Source organism: Equus caballus, chromosome 12, assembly GCF_041296265.1.
Source record: "Equus caballus isolate H_3958 breed thoroughbred chromosome 12, TB-T2T, whole genome shotgun sequence".
Taxonomy (NCBI): domain Eukaryota; kingdom Metazoa; phylum Chordata; class Mammalia; order Perissodactyla; family Equidae; genus Equus; species Equus caballus.
In genome coordinates this window covers 43254573-43273243 of record NC_091695.1, presented here as the reverse complement: position 1 = coordinate 43273243, position 18671 = coordinate 43254573, and the positions used below count along the sequence as shown (strand labels likewise).

At 39.3% G+C, this 18671-nt stretch overlaps 1 protein-coding gene across 4 annotated transcripts in view; it reads right to left on the bottom strand.

Moving 5' to 3' along the window:
• Nucleotides 1-18671, bottom strand: part of PACS1 (phosphofurin acidic cluster sorting protein 1) — a 132589-nt gene that overhangs the window by 43910 nt on the left and 70008 nt on the right. The window contains exon 1 of one of the 4 annotated variants that reach the window (XM_070230202.1): nt 16867-16977. The exons of the other annotated variants lie outside the window; for them this stretch is intronic. Within the exon in view, the coding sequence (XP_070086303.1) occupies nt 16867-16868 (2 nt within the window). The 5' untranslated portion in view covers nt 16869-16977. Of the gene's footprint in view, nt 1-16866; nt 16978-18671 lie in introns of those variants that run through there. 4 annotated transcript variants of the gene reach the window in all.

Genomic DNA, 18671 nt, shown 5'->3' with positions numbered 1-18671 from the left:
ATTGGGATGAGTTTATTATGAGCCACATCTGAGGACCATAGCTTGGGGGCTTGCTTCCCCAAAGAAGGAGGCACAGCAAAGAAGAGGGGTGTACGGAGTGGTTATATACTGTCTTGGAACAAAGAGCATACATCACATACCACAGGAATAGCTCTTCTACTACTGTCACGAGATGCTTAGCAGGTCAGTGCTCACAAGGTGAGCACAGCAGGTCGGTAATTAATCTTTAGTTTCCAGGAAGAGATGCTTATCCTTAAAGAAATGCTAGTATGGGGGAAAGCTACATACCTATCTTCAAGGGCATCATTCTTGTCTTTGGGACATTGTAAATGCTTAAGGCAGATGTACAATGCATGCTCAACAGACCACATCAGGCCTTTTTGGAAAAACGAGGTCAGGCCAAATTAGTTTTAAACCAAACGGCTTCCTCATATACTCCAACATATACTATTGCGTTTCATTTATTTATCAACACTGTGATATGGATTAATTGAGAGAATGAAAGGCAGCATAGGACCCGGCATATAATAAGATGCAGTAAATGCTACACTTGGAAGCATCAACGTCATCATCATCATCACTCTTACTTGTTCACTGTTTGAGACTGCCTTTGGCTCGCTCTTCTGTGGGATGGACCTCCTCGTAATAAGAGCAGTGAGGCAACCGCTCTTCCACACAGGAAGGGAGCTCCTGGCCTTGACCCCCAAGGCCTGCCCCGGAGCCATTTCTCTCCACTTCACAGGCCCTTTAGCCCTCGCAGAGAACATCCTCACTGCCATCACCAACAGGAGGACCCAGTCAGAGTAACACGGATGGAGCCTAGAGTTGGGTTAAAGACTTTCTCTGTGCCCATCAAGATCCCCATCAACCATTTACTGTACATCTTCTGTGTGCTTAGCTCTATGCTAGGAGCTGTGAAATACATAGAAAAATGAGGCACAATCTCTGCTTTTGAACAGTTTTATAACCTAGTTGCAAGGACAGGATTTAAGTACATTGAACAATTAGCTAACAACTGTTAACAGGGCAGACATAATTAAGGACTAAATTACATAAACGATTGTGAGTAACTGGGCTATGGCTTCAGTGAGGACATATTATTTGAGTCCAAGTAAATTCTCTCAAGAAATTGTTTTCTTTAGATCCCATTAGACTAAATCTGAAAGAATAAGGCTGTCTACTTGATAACTGGGTAGAGAATGGAACAAAAATACAATAACAAGAATCTTAATTCTAGTTTGTGCTTCACTGTAAGATAGAGAAGAAAGAGCCTTAAAGGATATCTACAAGTGATCCCCAACCTGCATTTATGGCTGTTTCAAATTTCTGCCATGCAAATCATAACCAGAGAGGCGCACCAAGAGAGAAATAGTCAGATTCCATTCCCCTCCATTTCCTTTCTAATAAGGCAACAATGAACAGTGAAACGACCATATTTTGGACAGAAAAAGGGGAAGAAAGGAAAAATAAAGATCTGCATGAAATAAAAAAAACTGGATCATCAGTCTCTGAATCAAACTAATGGTCCTTTTGGGACCAGAGCAGATAGATGCTGGACCAGAACACAAGTGACCTGGGTTATTCTTTTGTCCTAGCAAGAAATGGCTGCCATATGAGCAAATCACTTCCTCTCCTCTTTTGTTCTTTAATCATAAGACGGGAAGCGTAAGCTCCGCCCCCCCACAACAGCATTTCCAGCATAAAGTGCAAATCAATAGACAAAATTACGGGAAAGTTCTCCCTCGGTGAGAATAACTCTCCATTTCTAAAACTGTTTCAATTTTAACAGGGCAGCTGTAGAAGTCTGGATGAGCTCTAATAACAATAACACGAAAAGGTACATTTCTGAGCAGTATACTTCCACCGCTTAAGAAGTCACATGAATATGTAAATATTGAACTTATTACTTTACATGAAATAACATAATTTTGACTGTGAAACTAAGGCATTATTATTTTTAAATCAGTAACCCTGAAGCAGATTTTTAAAAAGCAAAGCAACTAAATAATCATCCCAAAAGGCACAGCTGGGACGGGATGGGTTGAACGAGATGCAGGAGAGTGGATTTTACAACGAATGGAAAGAGGAAAAAAGATGGCCTGTCTGTAATTGTCTCACAGAGAAATCAGATGGAAGTAGGCATTGTTCAAATGGGGCAACACCAGAGATGAGGAAAAACTTACACCCAAACGAAAGACAGGACCCAGGAACACGGTGAGGCGCGTTTTATTTCCTGGTCATAGGAGGTCACTTTCTTTGAAGCAGAGGAACACAAGGTTATAAGTAAACCCCGAATTTTCAGCTGGTCAGTGTAAGTTTATCTTTGGGGTATAAATGCCAATTATTTGCACATACCAACAAGATTTATAAATTTTTTCCTCATTCTATGGTCTCCTCGATGACAGTCTTCTGGATGGGAAAACAGGTTTCCAGTGTGGGGTGAGGGAGGAGAGGGCTTGCCTACTGAAACGAAACGCGAAGATTCTCAGGTCCGCAGCCTTCAGGAACGTAAGGGACTTAAACGGAAGTTTTCTCACCCATAAAATAGAACTGCCATGTGAAGTAACAGATGTGAAAAGTACCCAGCACAGAGCCAGGCAAATCAGAAGTCTCAAAAAGGTTAAGTGTGTTCCTTAACCTTTGCTCAAAAGAACCCTACATACCATGTGCATCTGACAAGTCCTAGCCACTTAAATGACAGTCCTGCATCATGACCCCCTTAAGAGATGTGTTTCAATGATTGAGGCAGACAGGGTTATGGGAAGAACAAGAAAACCAAACATCCTCCAACGTCTGGTCAAAAGCAAGTGTTCCAAGTCAGGGGCAAAAATCAATAAAATATATTAAAACAAAAACATTATATCCAACGGAGACTGCCAAGTCAAGCATGGTTGAATATTAGGGAGCTATTATTACTTTTTTCTCCTGAGGAAGATTTGCCCAGAGCTAACATCTGTTGCCAATCTTCCTCTTTTTTAGCTAGAGAAAGATCAGCCCTGAGCTAACATCTGTGCCAATCTTCCTCTATTTTGTATGTGGGATGCTGCCATAGCATGGCTGACGAGTAGTGTAGATCCGCGCCTGGGATCTGAGCCCATAAACCTGGGCCGCTGAAGCAGAGCGCATGAACTTAACCACTATGCCATGGGGCTAGCCTCAAGGGACTTATTAATACATGTTATCACATTAATAAGTTTGAAAGAAAAACATAATTATTTTATTAGATGCTAAAAAGGCATTTGATAAAATTCGGCACACATTCCTAATTTTTAAAAGACCCTTAGCAAAAGAGCAATAGAAAAATACTCCCTTAACATAAACTTTAAGAATATGTACTTTCCATAAACAGTCAGCTTCAGGATCAAAGGAGAGAGGGCATTCCTGCTGAAGAAAGGACGATATAAGGGCCTGTCTCTGGTATTCATATAAAACCGTTTCGAAAACTGGCTAAGTCATTAGAAATAAATGATATAAAAGCTGAAAGGAGGAGACAAACAATCCCCATTTGCAGATATGTCACTATGTACTGGAACTCAAGAGAATCAACCAAAAAGCTAGTGGAATCATTAAGAAGACATCAAAATAAAATATAAAATTTTATCAAAAGTTTCCTTAATGTAGGGGCCAGCCTCATGGCTGAGTAGTTAAGTTCTTGCACGCTACTGCACCCCAGGGTTTCGCCGGTTTGAATCCTGGGTGTGGACATGGCACCGCTCATCAAACCACGCTGAGGCAGTGTCCCACACGCCACAACTAGAAGGACCCACAACTAAGAATACACAACTATGTACCAGGGGGCTTTGGGAGAAAAAGGAAAAAAATAAAATCTTGAAAAAAAAAAGTTTCCTTAATGCAAATGACAACCAATAATTAAATACAATTGAGAAGTAAGTAGAGGTGCATGATGAAGTATTCAAGGGGGAAATGATTTTGTAACATAGGAAAAAATGGATAAAGCAATATGACAAATTTTAAACAATTGTTCAATCTAGGAGATTAATTTGTATGGGGGTTCATTAAACCTTTCTCTCTGCTTTGTCTTAGGTTTAAAAATTGCATAGTAACAATAAAAAAGTAAGTAAGAAAGAAAAAAACGCCAAGAAACTTCTGGGGAAAAGAGTGAAGAAGAGTGCTTTACTCAACAGGATATTAACATGTATTCTATAGCCAAAGTGATTAAAACACCTTGGTATTGGGCAAAGAATAAACAAAGAGATCAATGGAAGGGAACAGAGTCCAAAATTAGACCTAAGTATAAACAGAAATTTATTGTATTTAAGAAATAGATGAATTATTCAATAAACAGTACTGGAAAACTGGCTAGCTAATTGAAGAAATACAAAGATAGATCTCTATCTCATTCCTTACACCAAAGTAAATTACAGACAGATTAAAGACTTAAATAGAAAAAAGCAAGTAAGCAAGGCATAAAAGTAGCAGAAGAAAATACAGATAATTAAAAAGAAAATCTTGGGGCAGGGAAGACCTTTGTAAGCATCATACCATCACACCAAATCAGGATCCATAAAGGAACTGATACATTTAAAAATTAAAAACTTCTATGTAAAAATAAACGATAACATAGAAATTAATCATCATAAGATTTAAACATTTTAAGAACTAAAATGAAAAATATAATATGATGGATGTCAATATCCTTAATATGTAAAGAGTTATTAGAAATCAATAGAAAAAAAATAAACACCTCAAAATAAAAATTCGCAAACAATACTGAGTCAATTCACAAAGGAAGAAAAAGGAGAGGTGAAAATATATGAATAGATGTTTAATTTCAGTACTAATCAGATAAATACAAACACCAACCAGGTTGAAAAAATGAAAAAGAGTGACAATACCTAGGGTTGGTGAGAATATGGGAAAATAGGCACTCTAATGTACAACTGACAGAAATGAAACCTACCAGCAATTTTTGTCTTTTGGAGAGCAGTTTCATAATAGGTATTAATTTAATGTGCATTCCTTTTTACCTAACAATCCTACTTGTAGAAATCCATGTAAGGAGACAAACAGAATTGTACACATTGGGAACTGACTGATAAATATTATATTTATATAAGAAACAAGGTATAGTTACTATAAATGATGATGTAGATCTATACACATTAAACTGAGAAAACTTTTTTTTTCTTTGCGGAAGATTAGCCCTGAGCTAACATCTGCCACCAATCCTCCTCTTTTTGCTGAGGAAGACTGGCCCTGAGCTAACATCCGTGCCCATCTTCCTCTACGTTATGTGTGGGACGCCTACCACAGCATGGCATGCCAAGCAGCATGTAAGTCGGCACCTGGGATCCGAACTGGCGAACCCCGGGCTGCCGAAGCGGAACGTGCGAACTTAACCGCTACACCACCAGGCTGGCCCCAAACTGAGAAAACTTATAATACAATAATTATGGTACGATGCCATTTTTGTTAAATCGCTCACACTCAATTTTCAAACAAATGGAAGACTGTTCAAACAAATTCTGATAGCAGTCATTTCATCTTACTTTTACTTTCTTAAGTTTTGTTTTTTAAACTTAAGATTGTCTTGCATTATTTACATTTTTAAAAAATACCTATTTTTGGGGGCTGGCCCGGTGGCATAGTGGTTAAGTTTGTGTGCTCTGCTTCAGTGGCCTGGGGTTTGCGGGTTTGGATTCTGGGTGTGGACCTACACCACTCATCAGCCACACCGTGGTGGTGACCCACATACAAAATAGAGGAAGATTGGCACAGATGTTAGCTCAGGGCCAATCTGTCTCACCCCTCTCCCCCCAAAAATCTATTTTCCTTACCAAAGAAATATATTTTAATTTTAGGGGAAATATTTTTTTAAATGGTGATAACTAATGAAGCCAGGTGACAAGTACATGGGGAATTGATATACTACTTTCTCCACTTTTTGAAAATTCATAAGTTAAAAAATAAACAATAGGCGGGGCCAGTCCAGTGGCGCAGTGGTTAAGTGCGCATGTTCTGCTTCGGCAGCCCAGGGTTCACTGGTTCGGATCCTGGGTGCAGACGCACTGCTTGGCAAGCGATGCTGTGGCAGGTGTCCCACATACAAAGTAGAGGAAAGATGGGCACAGATGTTAGCTCAGGGCCAATATTCCTCAAAAAAATTAAAAAAAAAAAAACAAAACAGGAATAAAAGGACAGGCTGAACAGAATCAGAGGGCCACGATCACTAAAGGGCACTTAGGAAAATAAAAGTGTCAATGGTTCAAATGAGAAAAAAAAAGGTGGATAAAACTAACTCTAAGCCCATTCACACAACTGAAGAGAAAGGTAAAGATTAACAAAGCAGATCAGAACCCCAGAATGCTGGAGCCGCAAGTACTATTTCCAGTTTAAATATGGAAACTGAGGCCCAAAGAGATGAGATATAAATAAATAGAAACCTCTTAAGTCAAAATACGTTCCCTCCAACTACAATGGGTGTATATGTGCTAAATGCTGAATACCATACTGAACAGAACACACGTTCCCCTCCGCAAAAGTGCCCCTTAACGGCTGCTACAAGAAGTCTGGGAGAGGCCTAAAGAATACTTTAAATCCCAAACAAGCCCCACACATGTTACAATTATTGCTCAAATCAAAATATGTAATAAGTATGGTCAACCTGACTCTCTAATGAGCACTTTAACAAAAAACAGTCTGTCTCACTTTACAAAATAGAACAAAACTTAAGAACGGCTGAAAAACATTGGATAGGCACTTAACGGAAAAGGAAAGCAAATGGCTAGCTGACATAAAAAGACGCACAAACCCTCAGTAATACACAAAATGCAAATCAAAACCACAGTGAGATCCTATTTCACTTTCACCAGACTGGCAAAAATTATAAATCTGACAACAAGTGATGCAATTAGGGTAATTAGAACAATTAAACACTGCTGGTGCAAGGCCAGCTTAGGACGTCCGCTTCAGAAAGCGTGGCTTCACAGAGCACGGGGGAGAATGCACATAGCCTTGCGGCTTAGTCTATGAACACATCCTAGGACAGCGGTTCTCTAAGTACGGTCTGGGACCCGTGGGAGTTCCTCAGATCCTTTCAGGAGGTGTGCGAGGTAAAATCTATTTCCAAAATCATTCTAAGGTGTTATTTCCTATTTCACTCTCATTCTCGCCGAAGCATACAGTGGGTTCTCCACTGTTGTGTGATACTGAAACAGACTGAATGCAGAAACAGATACGAGAAGTCAGAGGTTTTCTACTAAGCCAGACATTAAACAGATCTGAAAAAAATGTAAAACAATGCCATATTTCTCACTATTTTTTTTGTTTTGGAAACTATAGTTCTTCTTTCATAAAAATGTTAATTTTGGGGGGCCAGCCCCATGGCCAAGTGGTTAAGTTCATGTGCTCCGCTTGGCGGCATGGGTTCACCGGTTTGGATCCTGGGTGCGGACCTACACACTGCTTCATCAAGCCGTGCTGTGGCAGCATCCCACACAGAAGAACTACAATGACTTACAACTAGGATATACAACTATGGATTGGGGCTTTGGGGAGAGGAAAAAAAAAGAGGAAGCCTGGCAACAGATGTTAGCTTAGGGCCAACTTTCCTAAAGAAAAAAAAAAGAAAATTTTTTCTTATTTTTACCTTATTACTTTTATTTTTCAGGTATTGTTATTTTCAGTGAATAAGTAAAATTTTAACCATTTCTATTTTCATTTTTAATACAGTAACTATTGATAGATATAACCCACCAGACGACAGTCACAAGAACGTTAGCAGTACTATTTGTAAAGACCAAACAAAAAACTAGCTAATTGCAAATGTCTCTCAACACACATGCACACACAGTAATACCATGGAACACCACACATCAGTGGAAATGAATGAATCATAGACAGATACAATAATAAGAAAACAGAATTCAGCCAATATGATTTCATGTACATAAAGTTCAAAACACACAACACTAAACAATACATTGCTTCGGAAGACAAATGTTCAAGGGATGATAAGGCAATGATTTCAGAGAGCAGTTACCTCTGAGATGGAGGGAAAAGGATGAGAAAAAATGTGGACATACAAGGAACTCCCAACAACTTCAATTCTTTTTCTTAAATTGGGTAGTAGATTCTTGGGTGTTTGTTGTACAATGAGTCTTTATATCTTCTAAATTTTTTCTAAATATTCTTATGTATCTACTCAATATTTAGTAAAATACTCAATATTTAATAAAAACAATTAGAGATCACATTGATTCAATTCTCTCAAAAAGATAAAGCAGGGGCTAGACGGGTGGTGTAGCGGTTAAGTTAGTGCACTCTGCTTCCATGGCCCAGGGTGCCGCTTTGCATCCCGGGTGTGCACCTATGCACCGCTCATCCAGCCATGCTGTGGCAGGTGTTCCATGTATAAAGAAGAGGAAGATGGGCAGAGATGTTAGCTCAGGGCCAATCTTCCTCAGCAAAAAGAGAAGAATTGGCAGCAAATATTAGCTCAGGGCTAATCTTCCTTAAAAAAAAATAAAAAGATAAAGCAGATCTAAATATTAAAAATGGGGCCTCGCTATCTGGGTACATTAATTTGTTAAATTTTTCTTAAGCATCTACTATGTGCTACTATGCTAATTTTTGAGGGGATACAAAATACACAAAATTCACACCCTTAAGAAGCTTACAGGAAGAGAAGATGGACTTCCACTTTGTAGAAGAATGGAGTAAGCTGGGGCAGATCAGGACTCCCCCCAAGAACAATGAAAAAAGCCTGCTGAAATACAGAAATTGTCTGTTGGAAAGTAGTAGAGAGCTTCTGGGCAATGAGAACTGGAGGGACAAAGAGAAGAGATGCTTGAAAAGGGAGCTGCTTTTTGCAGTAAATTACAGACTGAATACAGGCAGGGGCCTGAGAAGCTGGGCTGTGTGTCCCTGGAGGGCCGCTGCTAAGTGAGAGATACCAGCAAAATGGTGAGCTCCAAAGCACACTGCCAGTTTTCCTGTGAGGACACCTGCGGAACACTGAGGGTGCAGGAGGCTGTGAAAACTAGGCAAAGGCTTCTGAAAAATGGTTTTGCTAGACAAAGAGTGTGTGATCTATCAGGGGAGGGGGACCCCAAGGACACACAAGGATCTCTCTTGAAAACCCCGGAGGACTGGGAGAACCAGCGTTTAGTAGACTGATCCTCACCAGAGCTGTAAAGTCAACCTCCATTTAGCACAGTGTCTGACTGGAGTAAGGGAATCGATCCAGCAGAGGGAAGATGGAGCCCTGTCTGGAGGAAGATATCATCACCCGGAGCTCTGGCATTACTAGACATGACCAAAGACAGGATCATATACTTGAAAACTAAGAGGAAAAAAAACCCGATAGAGACCAAAGATGATCCAGATGTTAGAACAGTAGAACTGGCTGACAAACACCTTAAAATAACATTAATCTAGTTAAAAAAAAAAAAAGAAACAGGAGAAAAAAAGAGACAAAAAGATGGAGAATCTCACCAGAGATTTAGAGCCCTACACATAGACAACTTAAAAATTACACATTTCCTCTGAGCATCAGAACAGCAGTTCTATTTTGATGTATGAATGGCATCTGAAATTCAACACGTCCAAAACCGAGCTCATTATCTTTCTTCCCTAAACAGTCCTTTCCACTGTTCACAGTCCATTCTATTGAGTAAACAAGAAACCTATGAGTAACCCACAACAGTTCTCTCTCCCTTACCTCCATATCCAAACCATCAAACCATGATCAAGTGTTGACGATGATACCTCCTAAAGAGCTCTCAAATCCGTTTCTTCCCACTGTGTCCAACACCAGCCTACACCAAGGAACCATAATCTACTTCTGCAACAGCTTCTTAACCAGTCTCCCTACACTCTTGCTTCCTTCAATTTGTTCTCTACATTGTGGCTACAGGGATCTTTCTGAAGAAGTAGTCTGATCATATCTGGTCCCCTTAGCCTCAATTCCTATCTATATCCCAACCAGACTCAATGAGGACAGTGACAATGTCTGTTTCTGCTCACCACAGCAATGCAAGCACCCAGTAGAGTGTCCAGCACATAGTAGGCACTCAATGAATATATTGTTAAACAACAAACATTCTTTCCACAGTTTTACCCTTGAAAATCTGCGTGGGAATTTCTATATAGACTACTCATTCATTCATGGACCAATTTCACCAAACAATGTTAATTCTAGGAAAAGAAGAAAATAGGATAAAGTCAAGTCCTTTAGTGCCTGACTTCAAAGAACACTTTAACTCGCTTTAGATTTAACTGGCTTTAGATTAAAGGTGCTACAATCAGACGTAAGTATCAGCTTCTTTTCTTCTATTAGAGTTGGCACCAGTAGGAAAAAGGATTCAAAACACTCCTTAGTAAAATGTCCAGTGGACACTCTACTTTAAATAAGGAGATGAGGCAATAAAGGGGAGCTGACATTTGCCTGTTTAGTAATGCTCTAACAAGCACACTTCACGTCCCCTGGCCATTGGGACTGATGGAATTTGAAATGTGGAAGACAGAGCTGAAGGAATTACACAAAATGTACTAGTGTGACAATGAAACAGTATACGGGAAAGAAAAGTCAGATCTGGAAAACAAAAAAGTTAGACCCAAAATACAATGAGCTTCTAGGAGAATTAGAATGGGAGAGGGGCATTATTGAAAGAGCTAACGAATTTTTCAGAATTTACCAAAGACACCTATCCTCAGATTTAGAAAGCCCAACAACTCCAAGGGACGGTAGATAAAAATGAACCCCCACTCAGATGTCTTACTGCAAATCTGTACACCAAACACAAAGAAGACTCACGTCTCCCCGAGAAAAAAGACAAATGAAAAGCAATCAGACTAACACCTGATTCTCACAAAAAAAAAATTTATTGAGGTTTAATTTACATAATATATAGTTCACTTATTTTAAGTGTACAACTCAAAGATTTTTAGTACATTTACCAGATGGTGCAACCATCTCCACAACGTAGGTTTAGAATATTTCCATCAACAAAATAAGATCCCTTGTGTTCATTTACAGTTAATCCCTGTTCCCACCCCACCCCAGGAAACCAATCTATTCTCTGTCTCTACAGACTTGTCTTTTCTGGATAGTTCACATAAATGGAATCATACAATATGTATCTGGTGGACATTTGGGTTGTCTCCACTTTTTAGTTACTATAAATAATGATGTTATAAATACCCACATACAAGTCTCGTGTAGACCCAGGTTTTCCTTTCTCTTGGGTATATACTACCAGTGGAATTGCTGGGTTATATGACAAATTTGTTTAACTTTTTAAGAAACTGCCAAACTGTTTTCCAAGGCGGCTGTGCCACTCTACATTCCCACCAGCAATGTCTGAGGGGCCTGTTTCTCCACATCCTCGCCAGCATTTGTTATTGCCCGCCTTTTTGATTAGGGTCGTTTTCGTGAGTGTCAATTGGTATCTTATTGTGGTTTTAATTTGCATTTCCCTAATGACTAATTTGCTTTCTTCCTAATGACTAATGATGTTGAACATTTTTTCATGTGCTTATTTACCATATCTTCTTCAGTGAAATGTCTATTCAAATCTTTTTGCCAATTTTTTAATTGGGTTGTTTGTCATTATTATTGAGTGTTAAGTTTTTTATATCTGATCTTATCCATCTGATATCCAACAGTGGATTTTTAACAGCAATAAAGGAATTCAGAAGAGAATGGAAAAATATCTTCAAGGTGCTGAGAGAAAATAACTATAAATATAGAATTGTATGTATAGATAAAATATATTTTAGGAATGAAGGTTAATTAAAACATCGTCAGATAAACAAAAAAGAGAGTTTATTACCAAAAGACTCTCATTAATGTGTATGAGTTACCTATTGCTATGCAACAATACAAATGGCTTAAAATAATACATGCATTATCTCAGTTTCTGTGTGTGAGAAATTCAGAAGCAGCTGAGCTGGGTGGTCCTCTCTTGTGAGGCTGCAGTCAAGATGGTGGCCGAGGCCACGATCATCTTGACCAGGGTTGCAGGATTCACTTCCCAGGTGGCTCACTCGCAAGTAGTGGCGGTTGACAGGTGGCCTTAATTCCTCTCCACATGGACCTCTCCTAGGGCTAAGCGATAACCTCATGACACGGCAGCTGGCTTCTCCACAGAGTATTCCAAGAAAGGATGAGGCAAAAGGTGCAATGTGTTTTATGTCCCAGCCTCAGAAGTCACATTCCATCATTTCCACAATGTCCTAATGGTGACACAGGTCAGCTCTACTCAGTGTGGAAGGGAACCACATAAGAGTGTGAATTCCAGAGGGTGAGAATCATTGGGGGCACCTTGGGGGCTGGCTTGAACATTAAGGTAACTTCTTAAGGATGTACTGTAAAGATAAGAAAACGGTCCCAGAAGGAAGATCAAAGATAGACAAAGAAATGGTGGACAAAAGAAATCACAAAAACGTAGGTAAATTTAAACAAACATTGCTAATAGTAAACGAGAATGACAATGTCTGACTTACCCACAGTAAATATTGCAGCACGCATCGTGGAATGGATCCACTGAAGTCAAGCGTTTTTTTAAGGTCCCTGAATTGTTTCAAAGGAAAATAGAAACTAACTAACTTTAAACTCTTAAGTATTCACATTGAAAGTTTGAGAGTAACCACTAAGAAAATAAAAATTGAACACCTATCTTTCAAGAAGACTTTTCTTTTTTTTGTAGCTTAAATGGAATGTGGGAAAAACCCTTAACCAACTCAAAAGGAAACAACAAAGAAAAAGGGTTGAAAAAAGAATCACCCAGGGGTTGGCCTGGTGGCATAGTGCTTAAGTTCATGCACTACACTTAGGTGGCCCAAGGTTCACGGGTCAGATCCTGGGCATGGACCTATGCACCATTAATCAAGCCATGCTGAGACAGCATCCCACATACAAAATAGAGGAAGACTGGCATAGACGTTAGCTCAGGGCCAATCTTCCTTATGAAAAAAAAAAAGAGGGAGAGAGAGAGAGAGAGAAAGAATCACCCGGAAACACAGAGAGAGAGAAAAAAGGGACAAACAGAAAACATAAATACAGATGGTGGAAAAAAGCCAAATATATCAATAACCACAATAAGTATAAATATATTAAACTCTTCAGGTAAAAGATATAGACAGACTAGATTAAAAGGCCAAAATCAAGCTATATGCTCTGTATAAGAGGATCATCTAAAAGATTGGAACGTTATATCAAGCATTTAGTAATCAAAAGAAACTGATATAGTTATACTAATATCAGACAAAATAGCATGACTAGGGATAGAATCACCAATTCACCAGGAAGATAATTCTAGACCTGTAAATACTTCATAAAAATAGCTTAAATATAAAAACCACAAAAATTGACAGAACTATAAGGAGAAAATGACAAACCCATCATCAGTGGGGCATATTTTAACGCACCTCTCTTAGTAATTGACAGTTAAGCAGAAAAAAAATTTGTAAGACTATAGATATTTGACCTAAAGAACACATATAGAATTCTAAACCCAACAATTGGGATTACACATTTTTGTCAAACGTACATGGAGGATTTTCAAAAAATGACCATGTAGAGCCAGCCTGATGGCCTAGTGGTTAACGTTTGGGGTGTTCCGCTTTGGCAGCCCAGTTCGGTTCCCTGGCACGGAACCACACAACCTGTCCATCAGGAGCCATGCTGCGGCAGCAGCTCACACAGGTGAACTAGAAGGACTTTGCAACTAGACTATACAACTACGTACTGGGGCTTCAGGGAGGGGGAAAAAAAAGAGAGAAAGATTGGCAATAGATATTAGCTCAGGGCGAATCTTTCCCAGCAAGAAAAAAAAAAGATCATGTATTATGTATAAAGCAAGTTACCAACAAATTTAAAACATCAGTAATATGAGGACCACGGATTTCATTAAAATGCAATTAAGTTAGAAATCAATAATAGGAAGATGATTTTTAAAGAATACATTTGGAAATGTATTCTTAGAGGAAACAACAGTCTTAAGCGGTTATATTAGACAAGAAAAGATAGCAAAATCAATGACTTAAGCAGCCATTAAGGAGTTAAAAAAAAAAAAGAACAGCCAAATACACACAAAAATCCAAAATTAAGAAAATAGTGAGGATAAAGCAAATTTCATAACGAAAACAAATATATGTCTTAATAGACGAATGAAATTTATGGGGCCGGCCCTGAGGCCGAGTGGTTAAGTTCCCGCGCTCTGCTATGGGGGCCCAGGGTTTGGCTGGTTCGGATCCTGGGTGCGGACATGGCACCACTTGTCGGGCCACGTGAGGCAGGGTCTCATGTGCCACAACTAGAAGGACCCAGAACTAGAATATACAACTATGTACTGAGGGGATTTGGGGAGGAAAAAAAAAGAAGAAGAAATTTAGAAATCTGAAATTATTTTTAAAGGAACATACTCCAGATAAAGCAGAGAGTTACAAGATAAGAATACGCCACGAACCACTTTATATAAGCAAATAAAGTTGGAAACGTAGATGAAAAAGGCGGATTCCTAAAAAAATATTACATAACACAAATGACTAAGGAAGTTAGAAAAAACCTGAATGGTTCTATAACCATGAAAGAAGCTGAGTACTAATTTTAACTCTTCCAAAAAAGAAAACACCAGGTCCAGATAACTTTTAGAGGCAAATTCTATTAAGCATTCAAGGAAGAGAGAATTTTAACCTTACACATCTTCTTCCAGAGGATCAAGAAGAGGGAAGACTTTCCAACTGATTTAATAAAATTAACATATCCTTAGTACCAAGAAAGAAAAATTAAAGGCCAATCTCACTTATGATCATAAATGTAAAATTTCACAACAAACCTTTAGTAAACTAAATCTAGTAATATATTTTAAAAAGTATATCATGGGGGCTGGCCCCGTGGCCGAGTGGTTAGGTTCGCGCGCTCCGCTGCAGGCGGCCCAGTGTTTCGTTGGTTCGAATCCTGGGCGCGGACATGGCACTGCTCATCAAACCACGCTGAGGCAGCGTCCCACATGCCACAACTAGAAGGACCCACAACGAAGAATATACAACTATGTACCGGGGGGCTTTGGGGAGAAAAAGGAAAAAATAAAATCTTTAAAAGAAAAAAAAAAGTATATCATGACCCATTTGGGTTTATTACAAGAATGCAAGGATGCTTTAATGTTAGAAAACTTAACGCAACTTTCTTCATTAACACATTAAAGGACAAAATATGATCATATCATATTAAGCATTTGGTAAAAGTAAATGTCTGTTCATGATAAATGCTCTTAGCAAACTTGGAATAGAAAAACCATCCTTGACATAAAGGATATGCACTAAAAGTCTACAGCAAAATCCTTAACGGTGAAGCATTAGAACATTCTCTTTAAAACCAAGAATAAGACAAGGTAGCCGCCATTCCCACTGCTATTCAGATCTATATTGCTGTCAAGACCCTAGCCAGCCCAGTCAGAGAAAAAACACGTAAAAATATAAGGATTAAAATGGAAGAAACTAAAGTTATTATTTGCAGGTTGATACATGATAGCCCATTTGGAAAATCCAAAAGAATTCTCATTATCAGGACTGATGAGAGTTTAACCAGATTGCTAGATTTCAAAAAATCAATGGTGTTTGCATTTCTAAACACCATTAATAAAGAAATAATATGTAATTAAAAAAAAAAGATACAATTTACAAAGCAACAAAAAATAAGACACCTAGGATCAAACAGAGCAATAGCAGGTGCTAACAACTATTCAGCATCTACTGTGTATCCCTATGAAACAGAAACTCTTATTCTCCCTGTCTTACAGATGAAGAAACTGAGGCCCAGAGGCCGATTTACCCAAGATCACACAGCTGGTAAGTAGCTAGGTGAGGACTGACCCCAGGCCATCTGGTTCCGAAGCCTCTGCTCTTTACCACTACTCCAGGTTGCCTCCCTCTGCAAGACGTGCAAGGCCGCTACGGAGCTGCGGGATATGTCACACAGCTACAAACGTTGCAAGACGGTAAACAAGTAAAAGAGACGCCATCTTCACGCGTAAGGGAAACTCTAGGATCAAGATCTCAATTCTTTTCCAAAGTGATATACAACAGTGATCAAAATTCTGACGGGATTTTCCATAGACACTAATTCTAAAGTTTATAAGAAAGAGGGCCAAGAAAAACCAAGACATTTTTGAAGAAGGGAAACAAGGTGAGCAGATGAGCCTATCGGATACCTAGATTGATTGTAAAGCAATATTAGTTGAGGTAGGATGGTATTAGTGAAGGAACAGGAAGAAAGATCAATGGAACAGACCAGCGTGCCCAGAAACAATCCCACAATTATACAGAAATTTGACGTAGAAAAAGGCAGTATTTCAACAACTGGGAAAAGATATAAACTATGAATGGAAAAAAAAATTGGATCCACACTTCACACCATATATAAACATAACCTCCAGGTGGACTATGAAATGCAAAAACGAGGAGAAACATGGGATAATATCTTTCATCCTCTGAGGTGAGGATGAATTTCTTAAACAAGACACTGAAAACACTGAGAAATTCAATTATATTAAAATTAGGAATTTCTGTTCATCAGGAGACACTATAAAGAGAGCTAAAACACAAATCATGAACTTGGAGAAAATATTTAAAACTTGTAATACTGACAAAGGGCCTAGAATATAAATAACTCCTATAATTCAATAAGAAAGACTGACAAATCAATAGAAAAGTGGGCAAAAGACATGAACAGATGTTTCATGTTTCCAAAAGAGGAAACACTAATGGCTAATAAACACACAAAAATATGCTCAAACTCATTATGAATCAGGGAAATGCAAATTGAAATCAAAAATATCATTTTACACCCACAAAACTGGCAAAACGAAGTGGGGGTGAAGACGTGGCGCAATGGGAACTCACATGCTGCTAGTGGGAGGATCGGCGGGTACAGTCACTCAGCAAACCCTGGGGCATCATCTTATGAAGCTGAGCATGTGTGAAATCCATGATCTGGCAGTTTCACTCCTGGGAAGACATGTACAAATGTGCTGACAGCGCTCTTGAGCTATATGACCTGGGGTAAGCTACTTCATCTTCCTATGCCTCTGTTTCCTCATCTGTAAAAGAAGGGCTGTAAAAATACCAACTCATAGGGTTGTTGTGAGGATTCATATATATATAAAAGCACTGAGATCAGTGCCTGGCCCACAGCAAGCTCTCTGTCAACTAGATATTATTTGTATTATGCTCATCAGAACCCAAATGTACACTCTCAGAAGAGTAGATCGATAAACTGTGGTATAGTCATACAACTAAGTGCTACCCAGCAGTAAAAATGAATGAACTAAGCTCACACTTCAGCATGCATTAATCTCAAAATGCATAACGGTGAGTGAAAAAGCAAGGTGCAGAAGACTGCACACAGTCTGATATTGTACCAAATTCAAACCCAAGCAAAAATAAAAAAGCTCAAAGATGCTTCCGAGTTTTTGGCTTGAGTGACTGAGTGGCTGAAAGAAGGTACTGTTTCCTGAGATGAGGGAGATGGGGGGAGGTTTCTGGGTGAATAGGGCAGAAAAGTGAGGACATTATTAAGTTTGAGACAGCTTGAATATCCAGGTGGAAAAATTAAAGTAAGCTGCTGGCTACGTGAGTCTTGAGCTCAAGGGCAAGATTAAATTAGAGGTGAGGATTTAAGAGTCATGGCATAAAGACAATATTTAAAGCAATGAGAACGGTTGAGATTTTCCAGAGGAAAGTTCAGATAAAAAAGAGAAAAGGCCAAGGATGCAAGCTTGAACATTCCAGTGCTGAGCAACCCGGCGGAGGAGGAAGGCCCAGCAAAGGACACTGAGAAGCTGCCCGTGAGGTAGGAAGAGGGTGCGCCTTCATGAATCTCGGGAAGAAAGTGCTGAGGAAGATGTGTCAAACGCCGCCGAGAAGTAGAACAAGGTGAGGACAGAAGAGCGATCATTGGATTTGGCGAAGTGGAGAATGCTGCCCACAACGCTGGCATGTCAGTGGCGTAGTGAAAACAAAGGCTCCGCTGAGGGATCTCTTCCTGTGAGAAATACAAGCAGTTGCAGATGAAAGTGAAGACAGAGAACAAGATTTCAAGCTGGAAAAAAGAATGACATGGTACAGAAGAAGGAAGCTGGTCTGCACACTGACTAGCGGTGAATCTAAGAATTTCCATTTTCTAGCCCTCAGTCGCTTGTTAAGACGTTGGGACCAAATGGTCTTGTCTAAAGTGCTTTGTGGTTCTGGGCGATCCCCTGGAAGAGAGAAATTAAATTTATCTGAGAATGTAGGGAAGACAGGTGACTGGGGAGCTGAATGGAATAAGTCAACAAAATAGAACAGATTTTTTTAAAGTAGCTCTGGTGTCACTCTAGAATTATATACAAGAAAAACGATACAGCCCATGAGCACCCGGAAAGTTTCAATGATGTCCTGCCCTATCATCATCCCAGGGTCACTGTACTGGTTTTGAAATCACATAGGTGAGGATTTGATCCCTGTCTCCCCTGCGATGAGCCCGGCCGGATAAGCTGAGTAACGTGCAAGGAAGAAATTGGTAACTCTCTAAAGTTCAAAAGCACTCCAGTCACAGCATGAGGCTAAAAATGGAGAGCTTTGCCCTTCTTCCCAATCATGGAGGCATTACAGCCACCCAGACACTGTGCTTCACGTGAACTGATGAGCCAGGAAGGAAAGAGCAAACT